Source organism: Artemia franciscana, chromosome 10, assembly GCF_032884065.1.
Source record: "Artemia franciscana chromosome 10, ASM3288406v1, whole genome shotgun sequence".
NCBI lineage: Eukaryota > Metazoa > Arthropoda > Branchiopoda > Anostraca > Artemiidae > Artemia > Artemia franciscana.
Genome location: NC_088872.1, coordinates 549472 through 568592, shown reverse-complemented (window position 1 = coordinate 568592; position 19121 = coordinate 549472). Strand labels below are relative to the sequence as shown.

The following is a 19121-nucleotide window of genomic DNA, read 5'->3' as shown; positions in this document are numbered from 1 at the left end:
TTTGTTTTATTTCTTAAAAAGTATCTTCAGTGATTTTTCTGTCTTTGCAATCTTCTTTTCTTTTTTTGTTTTTGTCGCATCCTCTGGCTTTTTTTTGTATGGTGTATCAGTTATAACTGTAGTCTTCCCCCTAATTCGATTCGTGCTTTTGCACATCCTCTGACTTTTGGAAAAGGAATTAAATTTTCAGGAAACAATAAATGCAGTTGCAGAGTCATTCATGTCAGTTGTCATTCAAGAGCATTCAGGAGTAGCCTTGTCATTCATGTTAAATTGAACCTTTTTGGCTGGGGTGCCATTACCACCAACGGTAGGGCTAGAATCTATAACATCTTCACCCTATCACTACAAGATGGGGGGATTTTCTTTATCAGCAAAAGAGCCAGGCGCAGATTTTCTCACTTGTTCTTTCTCTGTCATTGGAGGCTCCTCAACCGCTTTTTGGGTTGAAGGTCCAGCTTGTTTGATGTCAGTAGTGTCAGCGGGTAATCTGAATAAGAGAATATGGCTGGGTCAGGTGGCCAAATTCCTGTTGCTCTAAACCCTTCAATTGCGATATTTGTAATGGCAATTTGGATAAACAGTGATCAGAAGAGCATTGAAATTTGGAACAGCCTTAAGACTTTCCCTGGGTTGCAACGGAGCCACTTTCGAAACTTGTCAGCGTAGTGAAGGCTCAAAGGCTTCGAAAGACACATCAAGTAGACACGAGAACAATGCGTGGGCAAACACAACAACAGAATGCCATCATCTCTTGCGTAGTTTATGACCTCTAGGTTCTTGGTGTGGTTAGAAAGTCCGTCTGATATGAAAAGAACTGGAAAGTCCTTTGATGCCTTAGAAAATGCTACGAATTTTTTAAACCATACTAAGAACAGCTCCATAGTCATCCATTCAGTGCTGTGGACCTCAACCCAACTCCCTGGAGGTAGTCCCACCTCAAACGCCTTTTCTTCCTCGGAAAAACTAATATCGGGAGCATGTATTATCCGCTTGGAGACATGCCAATAAGGCAAGTGAAAGTTTCCCCCCTTTATGCAGAAGTTATTGCACCAACTTGTCGTTTACCCTTATAAGCAATGTTTTTGAATGGCTCTAAGGGTTCACTGAAACACTAGTTTGATCGCAATTAAATATCTGAGAAGCTGTAAGTTTGTGCTTATCTATCAATTGAGTGATTCAAACAGTTCGTGGTAACGAACTGTAAGTAAGGAGCGACCCGGCTCAATAGTAACCAAAACTCTAAAAAATGGAATTTTGATACCAATACCTACATCAAAAGAATCGTATTTTAATGCTGATTTTAAATATATAAGTTTCATCAAGTTTAATCTTACCCATCAAGATTTACGAGCCTGGGAAAATTTGTGTTATTTTAGAAAATAGGGGGAAACAACCCCTAGAAGTCATAGAATCTTAACGAAAATCACACCATCGGATTCAGCGTATCAGAGAACCCTACTGTAGAAGTTTCAAGCTCCTATCTACAAAAATGCGGAATTTTGTATTTTTTGCCAGAAGGCAGATCACGGATGCGTGTTTATTTGTTTTTTTGTTTGTTTTTTTTTTTTTTCCCAGGAGTGATCGTATCGACCCAGTTGTCCTAGAATGTTGCAAGAGGGCTCATTCTAACGGAAATGAAAAGTCCTAGTGCCCTTTTTAAGTGACCAAAAAATTGGAGGGCACCTAGGCCCCCTCCCACGCTAATTATTTTACCAAAGTCAACGGATCAAAATTCTGAGATAGCCATTTTATTCAGCGTTGTCGAAAAACCTTATAACTATGTCTTTGGGGACGACTTACTCCCCCACAGTCCCCATGGGAGGGGCAACAAGTTACAAACTTTGACCAATGCTTACATATAGTAATGGTTATTGGGAAGTATACAGGCGTTTTCAGGAGGATTTTTTTGGCTGGGGGAGGGGTTGAGAAGAGGGGGATATGCTGGGGGAACTTTCCATCGATAATTTGTCATGGGGGAAGAAAATCTCCATGAAGGGAGCGCAGGATTTACTAGCATTATTTAAAAACACAATGAAAAAATAAATATGAAAAAATCTTTCAGCTGGAAGTAAGGAACAGCATTAAACTTAAAACAAACAGAAATTATTGCCCATTTGAGGGGCTCACCTCCTCCTAATACCTCGCTCTTTACGTTAAAGTATTTTTAGTAATTTCAACTATTTATTCTACGGCTTTTGTGATTCTTGGGTCATTCTTAATGTATTGGGACAAAATTTAAGCTTTAGTGTAAAGAGCGAGGATCTGACAAGGGGGCGAACCCCCTCATATATGTAATATGAGAATACAAAAGTTCTTTACGTAAGCTAATTTATAAGTTACGTAAATCTTTTACTAATAAAAATATTCGTAAAAAATTAAAAGTTCCAGTTGCCTTTTCAATTAACCAAAAAATCGGAGGGCAACTAGGCTTCCTCCCCCGCTCTTCTTTTCTCAAAATCATTCGATCAAAATTATGAGAAAGCCATTTAGCCAAAAAAAAAAAATGCAATTTTGTTTTAATTATTCCTCTGCGGAGAGCCAAAATCAAAACATGCATTGATTCAAAAACGTCCAGAAATTAAATAAAAAAACAAGTTTTTTTAACTGAAAGTAAGGAGCGACATTAAAACTTAAAACGAACAGAAATTACTTCGTATATGAAAGAGGCTGCTTCCTCATCAACGCCCCGCTCTTTACGCTAAAGTTTTTTACTGTTTTAAAAAGAAGAATTGAGAGACAGAGTCAAACTTTAGCGTAAAGAGCGGGGCGTTGATGAGGAAGCAGCCTCTTTCATATACGAAGTAATTTCTGTTCGTTTTAAGTTTTTAGCGAAATAAAACTATCCACAGCCACCCTATTAAATCCCTTAGCTGTGTTATCTTGTACAACAATCTTTCATACTTTCTGCTATGCCCAATCACCCATTTGCGTTGTTTTATTTGTACCAGGAGGGGTATATAAAAGGAAGGAAATTGATGCTGTTTTATTGTACTGACATCAGAAATGCATGTGCTGACAAAATTTGGAAGTAGTTGAACATTTTGAAGTGGTCAAAATATGACTCACTGATTTAACAAAATAACAAAATACAAGTCAGAGAGTTGAGAAAAACGGGTAAAAAAAATAAATTAGATGCATAACCACTAACCCTAACAAAGGGGAACTGTGTAGAAGGGGGGATAAGCGTGTTATTTAAGCATCAGTTACGGTAGTGTTTAAATATTTAAATTATGCACGTGTATTTCTCCCCCCCTTAACATCCCATGTGGCTTTTTTAGGAGGTTTGATAAAGGGTTAACCCACTTAAATAACTGAAGACAGTAGATTAAGATATAGAGAAAATAAAAGAAAAACTGCATCGCAAAAATGGCAAATTAATGACATGAAAGTTACTTAACAACCGCTACAACAGAATTAAACAATATCAAATGACCGAATGAGGCAATAATGTGGGCCAGTCTTATGCAGGAATCAGAAGTAAGTTTACGTTGGTGTGGATACAAAACAGGCATATCAATATTTCCAAACTGAGCGATGATTTTTCTACTCTAAGAGTGTGGCAAATAAAGAAGAAACTTGCACCGTCGGAAATTACAAAAACAAACTGGACAAAATCACTTTTGCGAAAAAATTGTAAAGCCCGGACACGAAAATACAGCATGGTCACAAAATGTCCGATGAATTCTCGCGTGACTCCACTATTCCAATGATCATGGTTTGTGTCGGTCTTAGTATACGTGATTTTTAGTTTTCTTTAATATCAGGTAGAGTTTCCAGCCACCAAACTAGAAATAGAATCGTATAGAGTTATTCCAAGCCAAACAATGGCCCTATCAATCACATGGGGCTTGCTTGAAGTAGAGATAGTGGCCCCACTCCCTAAACAAGATGGACCTTTAGAAGACATACGAATAAAACAAGCAAAAAGCTCGCCACAAAGAAGTAATTTGATGAAAGTGTTATACCAAAAAACCAAATGAAATTTAGATAAGTCTTTCCTCTGTTAATTCAAATTGTAAGAAAAAAAGTTATCCGATAGCAATGTTTAGTATTTGATTTTTTACTATTGTATCCTGGTGTTTACTTGCACCTTTCTCTCATATCAGATTATGAATCAGGGCTACTCTTCGTAATAAGCTTATTTCTCTTTTTCTAAATATCTTATGAGAAAAAAAAAAGACTGTGGTTTAGAATATCAGGAACCACTAAAATGCTTGCAGTGTGTGGTTGTGAACTTTACAGTGGTATACACTACTCGGTGTGGTATAAACTACAGTTATAAACTCTATGTATCGGAATTTAATTAAGGTTAAAAATTAAATAATAAAAATATAAAGATGACAAAGAAATTTGATTCAGAATTGTTTTGTGCGTCATTTCAACGTCATTGCGGTTAGTAAGGTTTTATTTTATTTTTTAGTTATTTCGCAATATAAACGTTTATTAACCCCGATTAGGCCTAATTGTATGTAAACCTAGAGTATCTATTGTTATTTGCGTTTATGTGTAGGCCAGGATTTTGGCCAGGGATTATCTTTTCTTCTCTTACTGGAATTAGACGCCGTACCATTACAGATGACCCCTACGCAGAATTTGTTTCCGGTGAGGGAGAAAATGGCTTTAAAACAATTGTAAGAGGCAACTCGTATGAACGCTATAATGAATAACATTCTACACTGTTGTAATTTGACATAATGGGGTCACTTAAATTCGTGCATTTATCACTTAGAAACTTTTTGGAATGCCAGAAAAGTCAAGCTGAATTTATTGATGTGTAAATGCTCAAGCCTAAAAGTACTTCCTTTGATTTTATTTATTTTTTTTTATATTTTAGTTTTGATCCGGCTGGTAAAACCTGAAATTACAAAAATTGATTATACTGGTTCTGGAATAAAGTATTAAATGATAAAAGAAACTGATTGAAAGAAGTAGAAACTATATGGAAGAGTCAAGCTCTGAAGAGAGTGGGTTAGAGGTGAAGCTTGTGCAGTAGCGTTGGCCAGTGCTTCCACTTTTAATTTTGAAAATTTCGGTTTAGGAGCTGGATTTCGTAGAGATTAGGGGAAATTTCGATGAAAAAATGGGGCGTGAAAAAACAAGAGATATTCGTAGCCAGCCCTTTTTAACTGGAGGGAACAATGACATTTGAGGTTTGAGACATACTTAACATTTTAAGTGGTTTCTGACAAAACTTCCCTAATGATCAGATAATTACAAAATATCATTTGGGATAGACCAGCAAGCAAGGAGGTAGGAAATTTTGGAAAGGGATTTCGATAAAACTGGGGAGTGATATGTATACTTTTTGTCTTTTTTTCATAGGGATGGTCTTATCAAACTAGTGATTGCTGCATATAGGTTGAACAATGCTTCCACTACCCCCTGCATATAGCCTATATGCTTTAGAATCTTCCGTGGGGCCCGACGTATGAATGTGTTTTGTATATTTTTTAATTGTTTCTGTAAAATCTGATTTTGAACCTGTGGTGTGTATAATGATATGAGAAACACCTTTTTGATTTTTCAATATTATATAGAGAGAAGTGCTGCTGTATGATTTATAGCTGTTTCCCCTCACTATGGATTTATAGAATTAGAATTATAGGCTAATCATAGAATTAAATGGATAATTATACAATTATAGGTAGCTATTATAGAAACAAACTATAGCAACAGGACAGCTGGCATGTGGCATGTTTGATGTTTTGTTTCTTGTTTTTCTCTTGTTGGAGTAAAAAAATCTTATGTTTTCGGTGGAGCCCTGACGCGTCTCCTTTTTTCCGATTTGTGTCTTCCCAGTGTTGCTAAGATCTAAGCAGTAGAATATCGAGAGAAAGGTTTATTTGACCGGAAAAAGGGAATTTTCCCTATTAAAAAACTTGTAAAATTGTAGTCAAAATATATTTTCCTTTCTTGTCTTCGAAAAAACTGAGCATGTGCCTTAAACTATCTGAATTCACACTGTGTTTAGTGAACATTTCGTGATTTTGGTAACCGAAATGGGGTTTATGTTTAAAATTGGACTTTCAAGATGTAACTGTCACACCCCTTTATCGACAACCAAATTATCTTAGCAGAAACTAGTCCAATTTTGTGGGGACTTTGTTGTTTCATGTGTTTCTTTGGATTTCAGAATATAGAAATAGTTGTCCCGTTAGATCATTCCACGAGGTGAAGAACATCAACTTCAACAAAACGTCCACTCTGCCAAACACTTTTAACCTTCCTTCGTTTACCCTTATCTTCCTTGTGTTCACCCTAGGCTTCAGAAGGAAGATTTCCTCAAGATTGAAGTTTAAGCCAGATATGATTGATCACTGAATATCAAGTAGCCAGCAAAGAAAAAAAGAAGATTATTCCTTGAGATTACCTTCTTATTGAGGCGTAATAATGATATGATCAACCTAACTCTAGGACCCGCTTCCCTTTATTTAGTTGCATGTGATAAGAAGAAGATGAAAGACAAAGAATTCACCCCGAAAGACCTTTGAAGCTGAGAGATATCAGAGCTGAATTCCATGTGCCGGTTTCCCACCCCAAAGAAACAATGTTCTATTCTTCTTCTTCGTTATGGTTAGCAGATCCACTGCCCCTGTTGACCTCTTCATTTGGAATCCGTCTGCTCAAACCCCGTTCAACTCAACCCATGTTTAACTCAATACCCGTTTAAATCAGCACCCATTCAACTCAACCTCTGTTTATTCAACCCCTATGCAACTCAACCCTCATTCAACTTAACCCCCGTGCAATCCACCCTGAAAACATCCGTTTATCTTCATCCCCATTCAACTCAACCCCAATTCAATTAATGCACTGCAATAGGCTAGGTTGAAAAAGGGGGTAAAGTTAAAGGGGGTTGAGTTGCATCGAGTTGAAATGAATGGAGTATGGGTTGAATGAAGGCTATGTTGTATAGGTGCCGAGTTTGACTGGGGTTAAGTTGAATGTGAGCTTAATTCAATGAGAGTTGAGCTAAACGGGTGCTCAGTTACACAAACACCGACTTTGTCTAAACGCTGATTCGTCAATCGTTTTCAATTTAATTCCAAAAATAAGGAAATGAGCCCTACAGCACCATGGGTAAGAAATTGCTGTCAAATTTTTCCTAGGACATGTGTCAAAATACTTGCAAGCCAGCCGAACAAGTTCTAATGAGATTTGTTGAAAATCATCTTTGATTTTCAAGAGGGCATTTTTATTGGTAAAGAGAGATGCGAGCATATTTGTGGAAATGCAAGAACATTTAAGGATTGTGGACGTTCTTGTATTTGCCTTTGGTGGATTGGTCTTACAATGAATGATCAATATCATAAAGATTTAATCCTTCTAATTCCGGTATACATGATTGTTTGAATGGTTTAACTCTGAGAAAGTGAGGAATACATACTAGCTTTTACATAAAATTATATGTGAGGAATTCACTCTAAATCTTATCTTTTCCCTTTCTGCAATATAAATTTACGAAATGGGAATTTGTAAAGACCTCAGTATTTCCGTCGAAAACTGAACCTTGTTTAAAATTACCAGACTCGTATCACTGGACAAATCTTCCAGCTCTCCTTAGAACGTTGGCTTGGTCCAAATTATTGCTACAAATCAGATTCTGCCTTTTCCTAATGCAGCGTTTTGTGCTAGTTGATAACCATTCTTTTATGCAAATAAGCTGCTGTGGCTACACATTTGGAGTACATTAAGTACAAATGAATCAAATTGCAACAATTTTCGCCCCCACTGGACCCACCTTAGGTTATTCATACCTGAAAACCGGATTTTCTAAGTTTTTTTCTTTTGACTGTTTCAAAAATCTGTAAAGAAAGTATCACATATCTGTCAGTGAAGCCGCTTTGAGCCTTTAAAATAAATAAGCAATAGTAATTCATAAAGTTTAAATACTTTTCCTCCATAAAAATTCAAACTTTAACGAACTGCCGATTCACAAAGACAACGACACCTACTAAGCAAAGTTAGACCTTTTTTAAACTATTTTGCGCCATATATTCTTACTTTTTTTGCCGATTTTTCACCCAGGTTTCTTCTTATTAAATTTTTTTATAATCAATGAAAAAAAAAATTTTAACAAAGATTTATAACTTCTATATTTTGCCAATTTTGTGCTTTCTATTAAACCGCCTAAATTTTTAATCATTACGAGTTCTCCAGTCACGGCAATTACCTTCTATTATAGTAACTCTACTAAACCTTCTTCTTTCTTTGAAATTCATTAGTTTAAAATAGTTACTATTGATTTTGTGTTTTAGGAGAGATTGGCAACATCACTGGCTGAAAAGTGTGCTGAAACTTACGTGGCACCAAATGACTTAAAAAAGGACGAGCCTTTTGATATGACTAAGAAAAGTCAAACGCCTACTATGGATATGAAAGACGGAGAAAACCGAATTAATTGTGGTATGTTTAATACACTTACAAGAATGAAATCGTTTGCTTTGCTCTATTTTAGTGTGTTTTGTTAGCTGGATTAGTCATTTAATACTGACATTAATTAAAAAAAAGCACAAGTTATTCAAAATTAACACATGAAGAAAGGAGAGACTAACGTTAGGCGACTGGGGGAACATGGCTTTATCTACCACGCAATAAAATCTTGAATGCATTGTTTAATGTATGTTTAATGTATTTACAAGAATGGAATTTTTTGCTTTGCTGTATTTTATCGGGTTTTCCTTTGTTAGCCAGATTTTTCATTTAATACTGATATTAATTAAAAAAAAGGCACAAGTTAAAACATGACTTTATCTACCAACCAACAAATTCTTGAACCAGGGACATACGCCGAGGAAGGGGTTGGCCTACTCTCCGCGAAAACGTAAATTTCCTGAATTTTGCATGCTTCTTATTCAAATTATCATCTTTTAGGCCTACTTAACAAATTCAAAGTTTCATCAAGCAATTGGATGACATTGATTGATTTATCTGCTTTTCATCAACTTTCTTTGCTTACTCTATGTAGATTTTTTATCTATGCAGATAAAAGTCTATATAGACTTTGCTTTGCATTCCTTCATTGCAAAAAAAGTGTTTCACATTTATTTAAAAGCTCATTTAATTAAATGGATTTGCTTCATATTTAACAAATAATATACAATAATGTTTAAATGAACATCAACTATTATGTAAAAGGGGCAGTATGTCATAATATAGTCAGGGGAGGGGAGGGAATTTATCTCAAAAGGTAAAAAAAGGCAAAGGATACGGCATTAGACTTTACAGTCCGTACCGGTGGTGCTGATCTCCGTTTCTTGGCCTTTCAGCCAGGAAGTGCAATGGGGGGTTGGGGGCCAGCCATCCTGTGCTTTCGCACACCCTTCCTGTTTACCTTCCCCAGGTTTCTCCAGGTACCCATTTAGAGCTGGGCCGACTCTGGCTAAGCTTACAGAGTCACGCCACTGACCCCCGTCCCAAACTGAAGAATTGGGTGCACTGGGATTCGAACCCGCGTCCTCTCAGACAAGGGATCCCGAATCCAGCGCACCAACCCACTCGGCCAGGACAATTTGTCTCAAAGAGTGTATTTATTGCCCAAATCCTTTAATGCTAAATCCTACTCTCATCGAGCCTTTAGATAAATATAGAAGGAGTTTAGGGAAGGGAGATGGGACGTAAACCCTGATATCCGATCCCCAAATTCCCAGGAATATTTGGTCTACGTCTTTATTATTGGTGCTGAGGAGGAGGATAATAGCCCTTCGCTTTGTGACAATCTTTATCAATGGAACATAAAATACTAAATTCACATGCCTACCGACAGAGAAGTGGGAAAGGCGAGGCAGGGCATTATGAACCTCATCTGGAAGCTTCTTGGGGGGGTCGTTTAGGGCTACCAGGAGCTATGCTTTCTGCAATTTTGAACTTTAATGTTTCTGTTTCCCTTTTTATGTACAAAGTTTCTGTATACCTCCTATTTTTATGTATTAAAAAATTCGATACCTCCCTTCTAAACGCAGAAAAATGTTTCTGACATTTATTTAATGATTTTAAGATAGTACAGGGTGAAGGCGAGTGACCCATAATGCTTGATTTATTTATTGCTAGTAAAGTATTTTTCAAGCGGTCTAACTTCATCTATTAAAAATTGACAAGGTCATTACCTCTCCAAAGGGTGTATTGGTTCTATGTGAAAAAGGTAATACTATTGAAGAGCAGTATTTTGCTAACTCAGGAAGTTGCTATGATGCGTGGATAATACTTACAAGAATGAAATTCCAGGCAAATTAGGTGATGAAAAGGGGTTCTTTCCCAATTTCATCCCTCCCCAATTTTTTGGCTAGAAAACTTTTGTGAATACAGGATCGCGCTTGCCTTGCCTTGATTTGGTTCCCATGATTTAAACCGATTTTTTTCTTCCTGTTAATGACTGTGTCTATTGGCTGTTTCTAGCTTTATATTTAGAAAAGAAGAGGAGATCCCAAACCCTTAATTGGACTGTAGATAAGTCCTAAAAGTATCATTGATCTAGCACAAATATTTTCATAGCTTTTGAGAAGTTGATGTTCTGAAGGAGGGTGGGAGGGGGAAAGATAGGAGCTTAAGAACATATACTTGAATCTTAATTTCAGATGTTTAGCGTGCCCTAAGAGTTTCATTCACATACTAAAATAGCTACCTCGGGTCAGGGACATCACGAACGGAGGGGGAGGGGTAATGCCCCCCAATCGTTTGAGCCATCCGGTACACACACTTGAGTCAGTAAAATAGTGGCGCAAAGCGCAAAAGTTTTACAAGCGCAATTTTTTTCTAATATGGGAAATGGGCTGATATATCTGTCTCAATCGGTAAGAAAAGAAGCAATTTTAGTAGCGACATCGCCCTAATCAGATGGTAAAAATGACAATCCAGGTAAAATCCACCCCCCTCCTTGCAAAAAAAAGAATAATGACTTGCGACGCCTCTGTCCGGGCTGGCAAAAGCTAATCTTCCACACATACACTTTATTTCTTTCCCTTTTTGACGTCGAACACTCCCAAGACTCACCTCAAAATGGTGTCACTGATTTTCCACTTTTTTTGTGTGACAAATATATAGAACCGCAACTCCTTTGTTTTATAGGTGCATGTAGACCTGAGGCTTAGCTACGGGAGGATATTTCTTAGAAGGATGTATAAAAAACTTAAATTTTTGTGCATATTTCTGCGTTTGCTTATATAAAATTTTGTCTTTTCCATATAACTTGCTTTTTCAGACTTGTTCCCCACCTCCCACTTATATATGTTTTTCTGAAGTGTCCGATCCCTGCAGTGAGTCTTATTTTTATAGAAAAAAAGATGATTTTAAGTACTTAAACAAGTCTTGCTTTAAATAACAATTCTTACAAGTGTTGATATTTGGACCAAAACTGTATGTTTATTTTTCGTCTTGGCCTCGGGTTCTATTTCTTATTGATTTATTAATCTGTGCTGTGTACTTAATCCCCCTCATTATCCGTGACTGATATGCGACTGCAAAGATAGCTTAAAAGTACATTTTAGTAGCATTTTTTAAATCCTAGAACCTATTCATTAGCCGAACTTAATCCATTCTCAACTTAATTCCATTTTAAAGCCTTAAGCGGATTATGTTGCAACATTGATAAATTTTCAGAACAGCTGCTTATTGGGTCTGATTAAAATCTGGCTCCTATTTTTTTGTTTGGATTTTAATCTTTATGCCAAATCTTCTCGAAATACAGAAAATGTACCAAGACACGGAACATTTCTAAAACAAAACGTAATTGACAACAAAATATTGTCTGCTTGTATCAAATAGATTAGTGTTATGCCATAATGGAGGGATATCCAACTTTCAAAAAGGGTGTACATCCTGTTACGCTTGACACGTCTGTGAAAAGTATGCTACTCATGTCACAGTTGGTGGAAGTGTGCCTAGTTGTGGAGTGGAGTAAATGGTGCTCCGATAAATACATCTTGCGGAGGAGATTAGGAAACCCCCTCAATCAAATGTCTATTTATGTCCAGTCCGTTGAATTTACCGAACAAAACCCAGGTTTTAGTAGAACTAGGACTCACCTCAGGCTGTAAGATTATAGCTCTAGTCAAAAATGTGCTAGACTTAACTCGTTGCTCATTATTTACAATTACTTTCAACCAATAAAAAGACAAAATGAATAAAAATTAAATTATAAATAGCCTACATGAAAATAATGATAGATAAATAAAGAAATAAATACCAGTAATATAAAGAAAGTTCGTGTGGCACCACCTTTCCTCAACCAATTACAATACAGCAAAACAACACACTAATTAATCCCTGTCCTCTCCCCGTCAACACTGCTTAATCAATAAAGGGTATACGAATAATGAGGCTCTTAAATAAAATTTTGATTGGGGAGGGGGTATTATATATTAAGTTAAATTGTAATATACTTTGTAAGATACTTAGAAGCCATCTTTTTAAAATCGTCGTCGGAAAAATTTATTATAACTATTCCACGTATTTGTGAGGTCAATGACATGACAAGTTTGTTTCCAAAACCAAGGTCCAAAAATAATTTTCCAAAATTTCTTACCGATCTAGATTGTTGTTTCATATCGGAAAATGGTAGTATGTTAATAATCAGAAAAGTTATTGTGACGCTTTAGAGAGAAAAAAAATACAGATAATTAAATAAATATACATATATACAATTGTTATTTGTTTTATAATATAAGATAGAATGTTACAAAAAAGGAAAATTAGATTTTATTTCCAGAAACCTTAGTTGCACCAAACTCTTTTAAGGCATCTATTGCTCATTCTGACTTGTCTAGTCTGAAACAATGTAGGAAATTAAAATCTAAAAGCCGTGGACATACAGAGTCAAGGCTTTTCCGTCCTTTATGACAAGCCTCGGGCTTAATATGGTTCTCTTTCTAATGACAAGATATTCACAACATGAGTACGTTCTGCACTCATAGTATGTATCAAATCAATTGTCAGCTTTCGACACACAGTCACGGTCAGCACATCTACTCCTCCAAGCCAACACTCCCACCTCACTTAAGAGCTTTCTTTTTTTCGAATGAGGTAAATTTGGTTCTTTCTGAAATCTTATTTTTGCTGTCCATTTTTAAGGCCTCCACTTGTTTTTGTTTGTATTAAATAAAAAAAACGAGTTTTTTTAACTGAAAGTAAGGAGCGACATTAAAACTTAAAACGCACAGAAATTACTTCGTATATGAAAGAGGCTGCTTCCTCATCAACGCCCCGCTCTTTACGCTAAAGTTTGACTCTTTCTCTCAATTCTTCTTTTTAAAACAGTAAAAAACTTTAGCGTAAAGAGCGGGGCGTTGATGAGGAAGCAGCCTCTTTCATATACGAAGTAATTTCTGTGCGTTTTAAGTTTTAATGTCGCTCCTTACTTTCAGTTAAAAAAACTCGTTTTTTTTATTTAATTTCTGAACGTTTTTGAATCAATGCATGTTTTGATTTTGGCTCTCCGCAGAGGAATAATCAAAACGAAATTTGCATATTTTTTTTTTTTTGGGGGGGGGGCTAAATGGCTTTCTCATAATTTTGATCGAATGATTTTGAGAAAAAAAGAGCGGGGGCGAAGCCTAGTTGCCCTCCGATTTTTTGGTTAATTAAAAAGGCAACTAGAACTTGTAATTTTTTACGAATCTTTTTATTGGTAAAAGATTTACGTAACTTATAAATTAGCTTACGTAAAGAACTTTTGTATTCTCATGTTTTTATTACATATATGAGGGGATTCGCCCCATCGTCAGTACCTCGCTCTTTACACTAAAGCTTAAATTTTATCCCAATTCATTAAGAATGACCCCTGAATCACAAAAGCCGTAGAATAAATAGTTGAAATTACTAAAAATACTTTAGTGTAAAGAGCTAGGTATCATAAGGAGGTGAGCCCCTTATATGGGTAATAATTTCTGTTTGTTTTAAGTTTTATTGCTGTTCCTTACTTCCAGCTGAAAAAGCTTTTTCACATTTATTTTTTAATTTTTTTTTAAATAATGCTAGTAAATCCTGATCTCCCTTCATGGAAGTTTTCTTCTCCCATGACAAATTCTCGATGGAAACTTCCCCCAGCATATCCCCCTCTTCTCAACCCCTCCCCCCAACCAAAAAAATCCTCCTGAAAACGCCTGTATACTTCCCAATAACCAATACTATATGTAAGCACAGGTCAAAGTTTGAAACTTGTTGCCCCTCCCACGGGGACTGTGGGGGAGTAAGTCGTCCCCAAAGACATACTTATAAGGTTTTTCGACTACGCTGAATAAAATGGCTATCTCAGAATTTTGATCCGTTGACTTTGGGAAAATAATTAGCGTGGGAGGGGGCCTAGGTGCCCTCCAATTTTTTTGGTCACTTAAAAAGGGCACTAGAACTTTTCATTTCCGTTAGAATGAGCCCTCTTGCAACATTCTAGGACAACTGGGTCGATACGATCACCCCTGGAAAAAAAAAAAAAAAAAAAAAAAAAAAAAAAAAAAAAAAAAAAAAAAAAAAAAAAAAAAAAAACAAATAAACACGCATCCGTGATCTGCCTTCTGGCAAAAAATGCAAAATTCCACATTTTTGTAGATAGGAGCTCGAAACTTCTACAATAGGGTTCTCTGATACGCTGAATCTGATGGTGTGATTTTCGTTAAGATTCTATAACTTTTAGGGGGTGTTTCCCCCTATTTTCTAAAATAACGCAAATTTTCTCAGGCTCTTAACTTTTGATGGGTAAGACTAAACTTGATGAAACTTATATATTTAAAACCAGCATTAAAATGCGATTCTTTTGATATAGCTATTGGTATCAAAATTCCATTTTTTAGAGTTTTGGTTACTATTGAGCCGGGTCGCTCCTTACTACAGTTCGTTACCACGAACTGTTTGATTTTAGTATGAAACAAAACAAAATTGAAAAATTAGAGGCGCATAATAGGCTATGACTTGCAAGTAACACGCAAGGCTTTGTGAAAAGCCTTTGGCTTACCGGAAGATTTTCAATAATAGTAATGCATATGCGCTTGGTATCAAAGCAGGTGTACATACTTTTACAAAAGGTTACTTTTTCATCCGCGGATAATTTTTTACCACCAGTAATTTTTGGTCTATTTACTGCTCCGCGCAGAGTTCTGTCATACAAGGAAAATTTTAAACTAATGAGTACTAAGGAAAAAAGAATAAAAAGTACAGCACAAATACTTAAAATGATTATTTTTCTGCCTCTATGAGGATTAAATAAAAAAAAAACAAGTTTTTTTAATTGAAAGTAAGGAGCGACATTAAAACTTAAAACGAACAGGAAGTACTCCGTATATGAAAGGGGCTTTTCCTCCTCACCGCCCCGCTCTTTACGCTAAAGTTTCACTCTTTCTCTTAACTCTATTATTTAAAAAAATAAAAAAAAACTTTAGCGTAAAGAGCAAGGCGCTGAGGAGGGGACAACCCCTTTCATGATTGGAATAATTTCTGCTGGTTTTAAGTTTTAATGTCGCTCCTTACTTTCAGTTAAAAAAAACTTATTTTTTTATATAGTTTCTGAACGTTTTTGAATTAATACATGTTTTGATTTTGGCACTCCGCACATAAATAATTAAAACGATATTTGCATATTAGTTCTTTTCGGCTAAATGGCTTTCTCATAGTTTTAATCGAAAGATTTTGAAAAAAAGGAGCGGGGGAGGAGGCCTAGTTGCCCTCCAAGTTTTTGATCAAACAGTTCGTGGTAACGAACTGCAGTAAGGAGCGACCCGGCTCAGTAGTAACCGAAACTCTAAAAAACGGAGTTTTGATACCAATAGTTACATCAAAAGAATCGCATTTTAATGCTGATTTAAATATATAATAAAATTGTCGAAATATATAAAATATATATATATATATATATATATATATATATATAATATATATATATATATATATATATATATATATATATATATATATATATATATATATATATATATATATATATATATATATATATATATATATATATATATATATATATATAATAAAATTTTAAGTATATAGAAAATTTGTCTTATTTTAGAAAATAGCGTAAACACCCCTTAAAAGTCATAGAATATTAACGAAATCACACCATCAGATTCAGCGTATCAGAGAACCCAACAGTAGAAGTTTCAAGCTTCTATCAAGAAAAATGTGGAATTTTGTATTTTTTGCAAGAAGACAAATCACGGATGCGTGTTTATTTGTTTTTTTCCCCAGGGGTGATCGTATGGACCCAGTTGTGCTAGAATGTCGCAAGAGGGCTCATTCTGACGGAAATTGAAAGTTCTAGTGCCATTTTCAAGTGACCGAAAAAATTGGAGGGCACCTAGTCCCCCTCCCACGCACATTTTCCCCCAAAGTCACCGGATCAACATTTTGAGATAGCTATTCTGTTCAGCATAGTCGAAAACCTTTTAAATATGTCTTTGGGGATGACTTATCCCCCCAGTCCCCGGGGGTGATCGTATGGACCCAGTTGTCCTAGAATGTCGCAAGAGGGCTCATTCTGACGGAAATTGAAAGTTCTAGTGCCTTTCTCAAGTGACCGAAAAAATTGGAGGGCACCTAGTCCCCCTCCCACGCACATTTCCCCCCAAAGTCACCGGATCAACATTTTGAGATAGCTATTCTGTTCAGCATAGTCGAAAACCTTTTAAATATGTCTTTGGGGATGACTTATCCTCCCAGTCCCCGGGGGAGGGGCTACAAGTTGCAAACTTTGACCTTTTTTACTTATAGCAATTGTTAATTATGAAGTGTACAGACTTTTTCTGGGGTACTTTTTCGCGTTGGGTGGGGGTGGGTCGCTGGGACGAGGTTACGTGGGAGGATCTTTTCAAGGAGGTATTTTTCATGATTAAAGAGAATTTCCATGAAGGGGGCGCATGATTTTCTAGCATTATTAAAAAAAAACAATTAGAGAATAAATAATTTTTTTGTCAACTGGAAGTAATGAGCAGCATTAAAACTTAAAACGAAAATAAAATATTACGTATATAAGGGGGTTCGTCTCCTCCACAATACCTTGCTCTTTACGCTTATGTTTTTTTTAGTAGTTTCAACTATTTATTCTAAGGCCTTTGTGATTCAGGGGTCATTGTTAAAGATTTGGGACAAAATTCAAGCTTTAGTGCAAAGAACGAGGTATTAACGAGGGGGCGAACCCCCTCATATACGTAATAAAAATACACAAATATAGAAATTCGTTACGTAAGATAGTTCGTAAGGTACGTATGTTTATTATTAACAAAAACGTTCGTAAAAAATAAAAAAAATCTAGTTGCATTTTTAAGCAACCAAAAATTGGAAGGCAACTTGGAACCAAATTGGAACCAAAATCGTCCGATCAAAACTATGAGAAAGCCATTTAGCAAGAAAAAAAATAATATGTAAATTTCGTTTTAATTATGCGTATACGGTTTCGTTTTAATTATTTATGTGCGGAGAGCCAAAATCAAAACATGCATTAATTCAAAAACGTTCAGAAATTAAATAATAAGAAAACAAGTTTTTTAAACTGCAAGTAAGGAGCGACATTAAAACTTAAAACGAACAGAAATTATTCCGTAGACAAAAGGTGTTGACCCTTCCTCAATGCCTCGCTCTTTATGCTAAAATTTTTTATTGTTCTAAAAAGTAGAGTTGAGAGAAAGAGTCAAACTTTAGCGTAAAGAGCCAGGCGTTTAGGAGGGTTAACCCCTTTTATGTACTGAATAATTTCTGTTCGTTTTAAGTTTTGATGTCGCTCCTTACTTGCAGTTTAAAAAAGCTTGTTTTTTTTTATTTAATTACTTAAAAAGGCAACTAGAACTTTTAATTTTTTACGAACGTTTTCATTAGTAAAAAATATACGTAACTTACGTAACGAACTTCTATGTTAGTTTGTTTTTATCACGTATATGAGGGGGGTTCAGTCCCTCGTCAATACCTCGCTCTTTACACTAAGTATTAAATTTCGTCCCAATTCCTTAAGAATAACCCCTGAATCACAAAGGCCATAGAATAAATAGTTGAAATTACTAAAAATACTTTAGCATAAAGAGCGAGGTATTACGAGGAGGTGAGCCCCTCATATGCGTAACAATTTCTGTTCGTTTTAAGTTTTAATGCTGCTCATTACTTTCAACTGAAAAAACTTTTCATAGTTATTTTTCCATTGTTTTTTTTTAAATATTTCTAGAAAATGCTGCGCCCCCCTCATTGAAAATCTCTTCCCCCGTGACAAATTCCTCCTTGGAAAGATCCTCCCGTGTAAGCCCCCCTCAAATTCTCCCCCAAAGCCAAAAAAATATCCCCTGAAAACGTCTTTACACTTCCCAATAACTATTACCATATGTAAACACTGGTCAAAGTTTGTAACTTGCAGCCCCTCCCACGGGAACTGGGGGGGGGGAGTAAGTCGTCCCCAAAAACATAGTTATTGGGGTTTTCGACTATGGTGAATAAAATGGCTATCTCAGAATTTTGATCCGACGACTTTGGGGAAAAATGAGCGTGGGAGGGGGCCTAGGTGCCCTGCAATATTTTTGGTCACTTAAAAAGGGCACTAGAACTTTTAATTCCCGTTAGAATTAGCCCTCTTGCAATATTCAAGGACCACTAGGTCGATATGATCAACCCTGGAAAAAAAGGCACCTGTGATCGGTCTTCTGGCAAAAATACGAATATCCACATTATTTTTGTATATAGGAGCTTAAAACTTCTGCAGTGGGGTTCTCTGATACGCTGAATGCGATGGTGTTAATTTATGAATTTTACGGGTTGTTTCACCCTGTTTTATAAAATAAGGCAATATTTCTCAGGCTCTCAACTTTTTTTGGTAAGACTAAACTTGATGAAACTTACATATTCAAAATCAGCATTAAAATGTGATTCTTTTGATGTAACTATAGGTGTCAAAATTCCGTTTTTTAGAGTTTCGGTTACTATTGAGCCGGGTGGTTCCTCACTACAGTTCGTTACCACGAACTGTTTGAAAACCAGCCGATAGTAACCAAGTAATTTTATCTTTTTTTTTTATTTAATTTCTGAACATATTTGAATTAATGCATGTTTGATTCTGGCTCTCTGCACATAAATTATTAAAATGAAATTTTCATATTAATTCTTTTTTTTTTGGCTAAATGGCTTTCTCTTGGTTTTGATGAGACGAT

General features: G+C 35.9%; 1 protein-coding gene across 4 annotated transcripts in view; it reads left to right on the top strand.

The window, feature by feature from the left end:
- The window catches only part of LOC136031631 (homeobox protein dve-1-like), a 128771-nt gene that overhangs the window by 42799 nt on the left and 66851 nt on the right, over positions 1-19121 (top strand). For all 4 annotated transcript variants that reach the window (XM_065711272.1, XM_065711271.1, XM_065711273.1 and 1 more), the window contains one exon: positions 8262-8409. In XM_065711272.1, coding sequence (XP_065567344.1) covers positions 8262-8409 — 148 coding nt within the window. The remainder of the gene's footprint in view (positions 1-8261; positions 8410-19121) is intronic.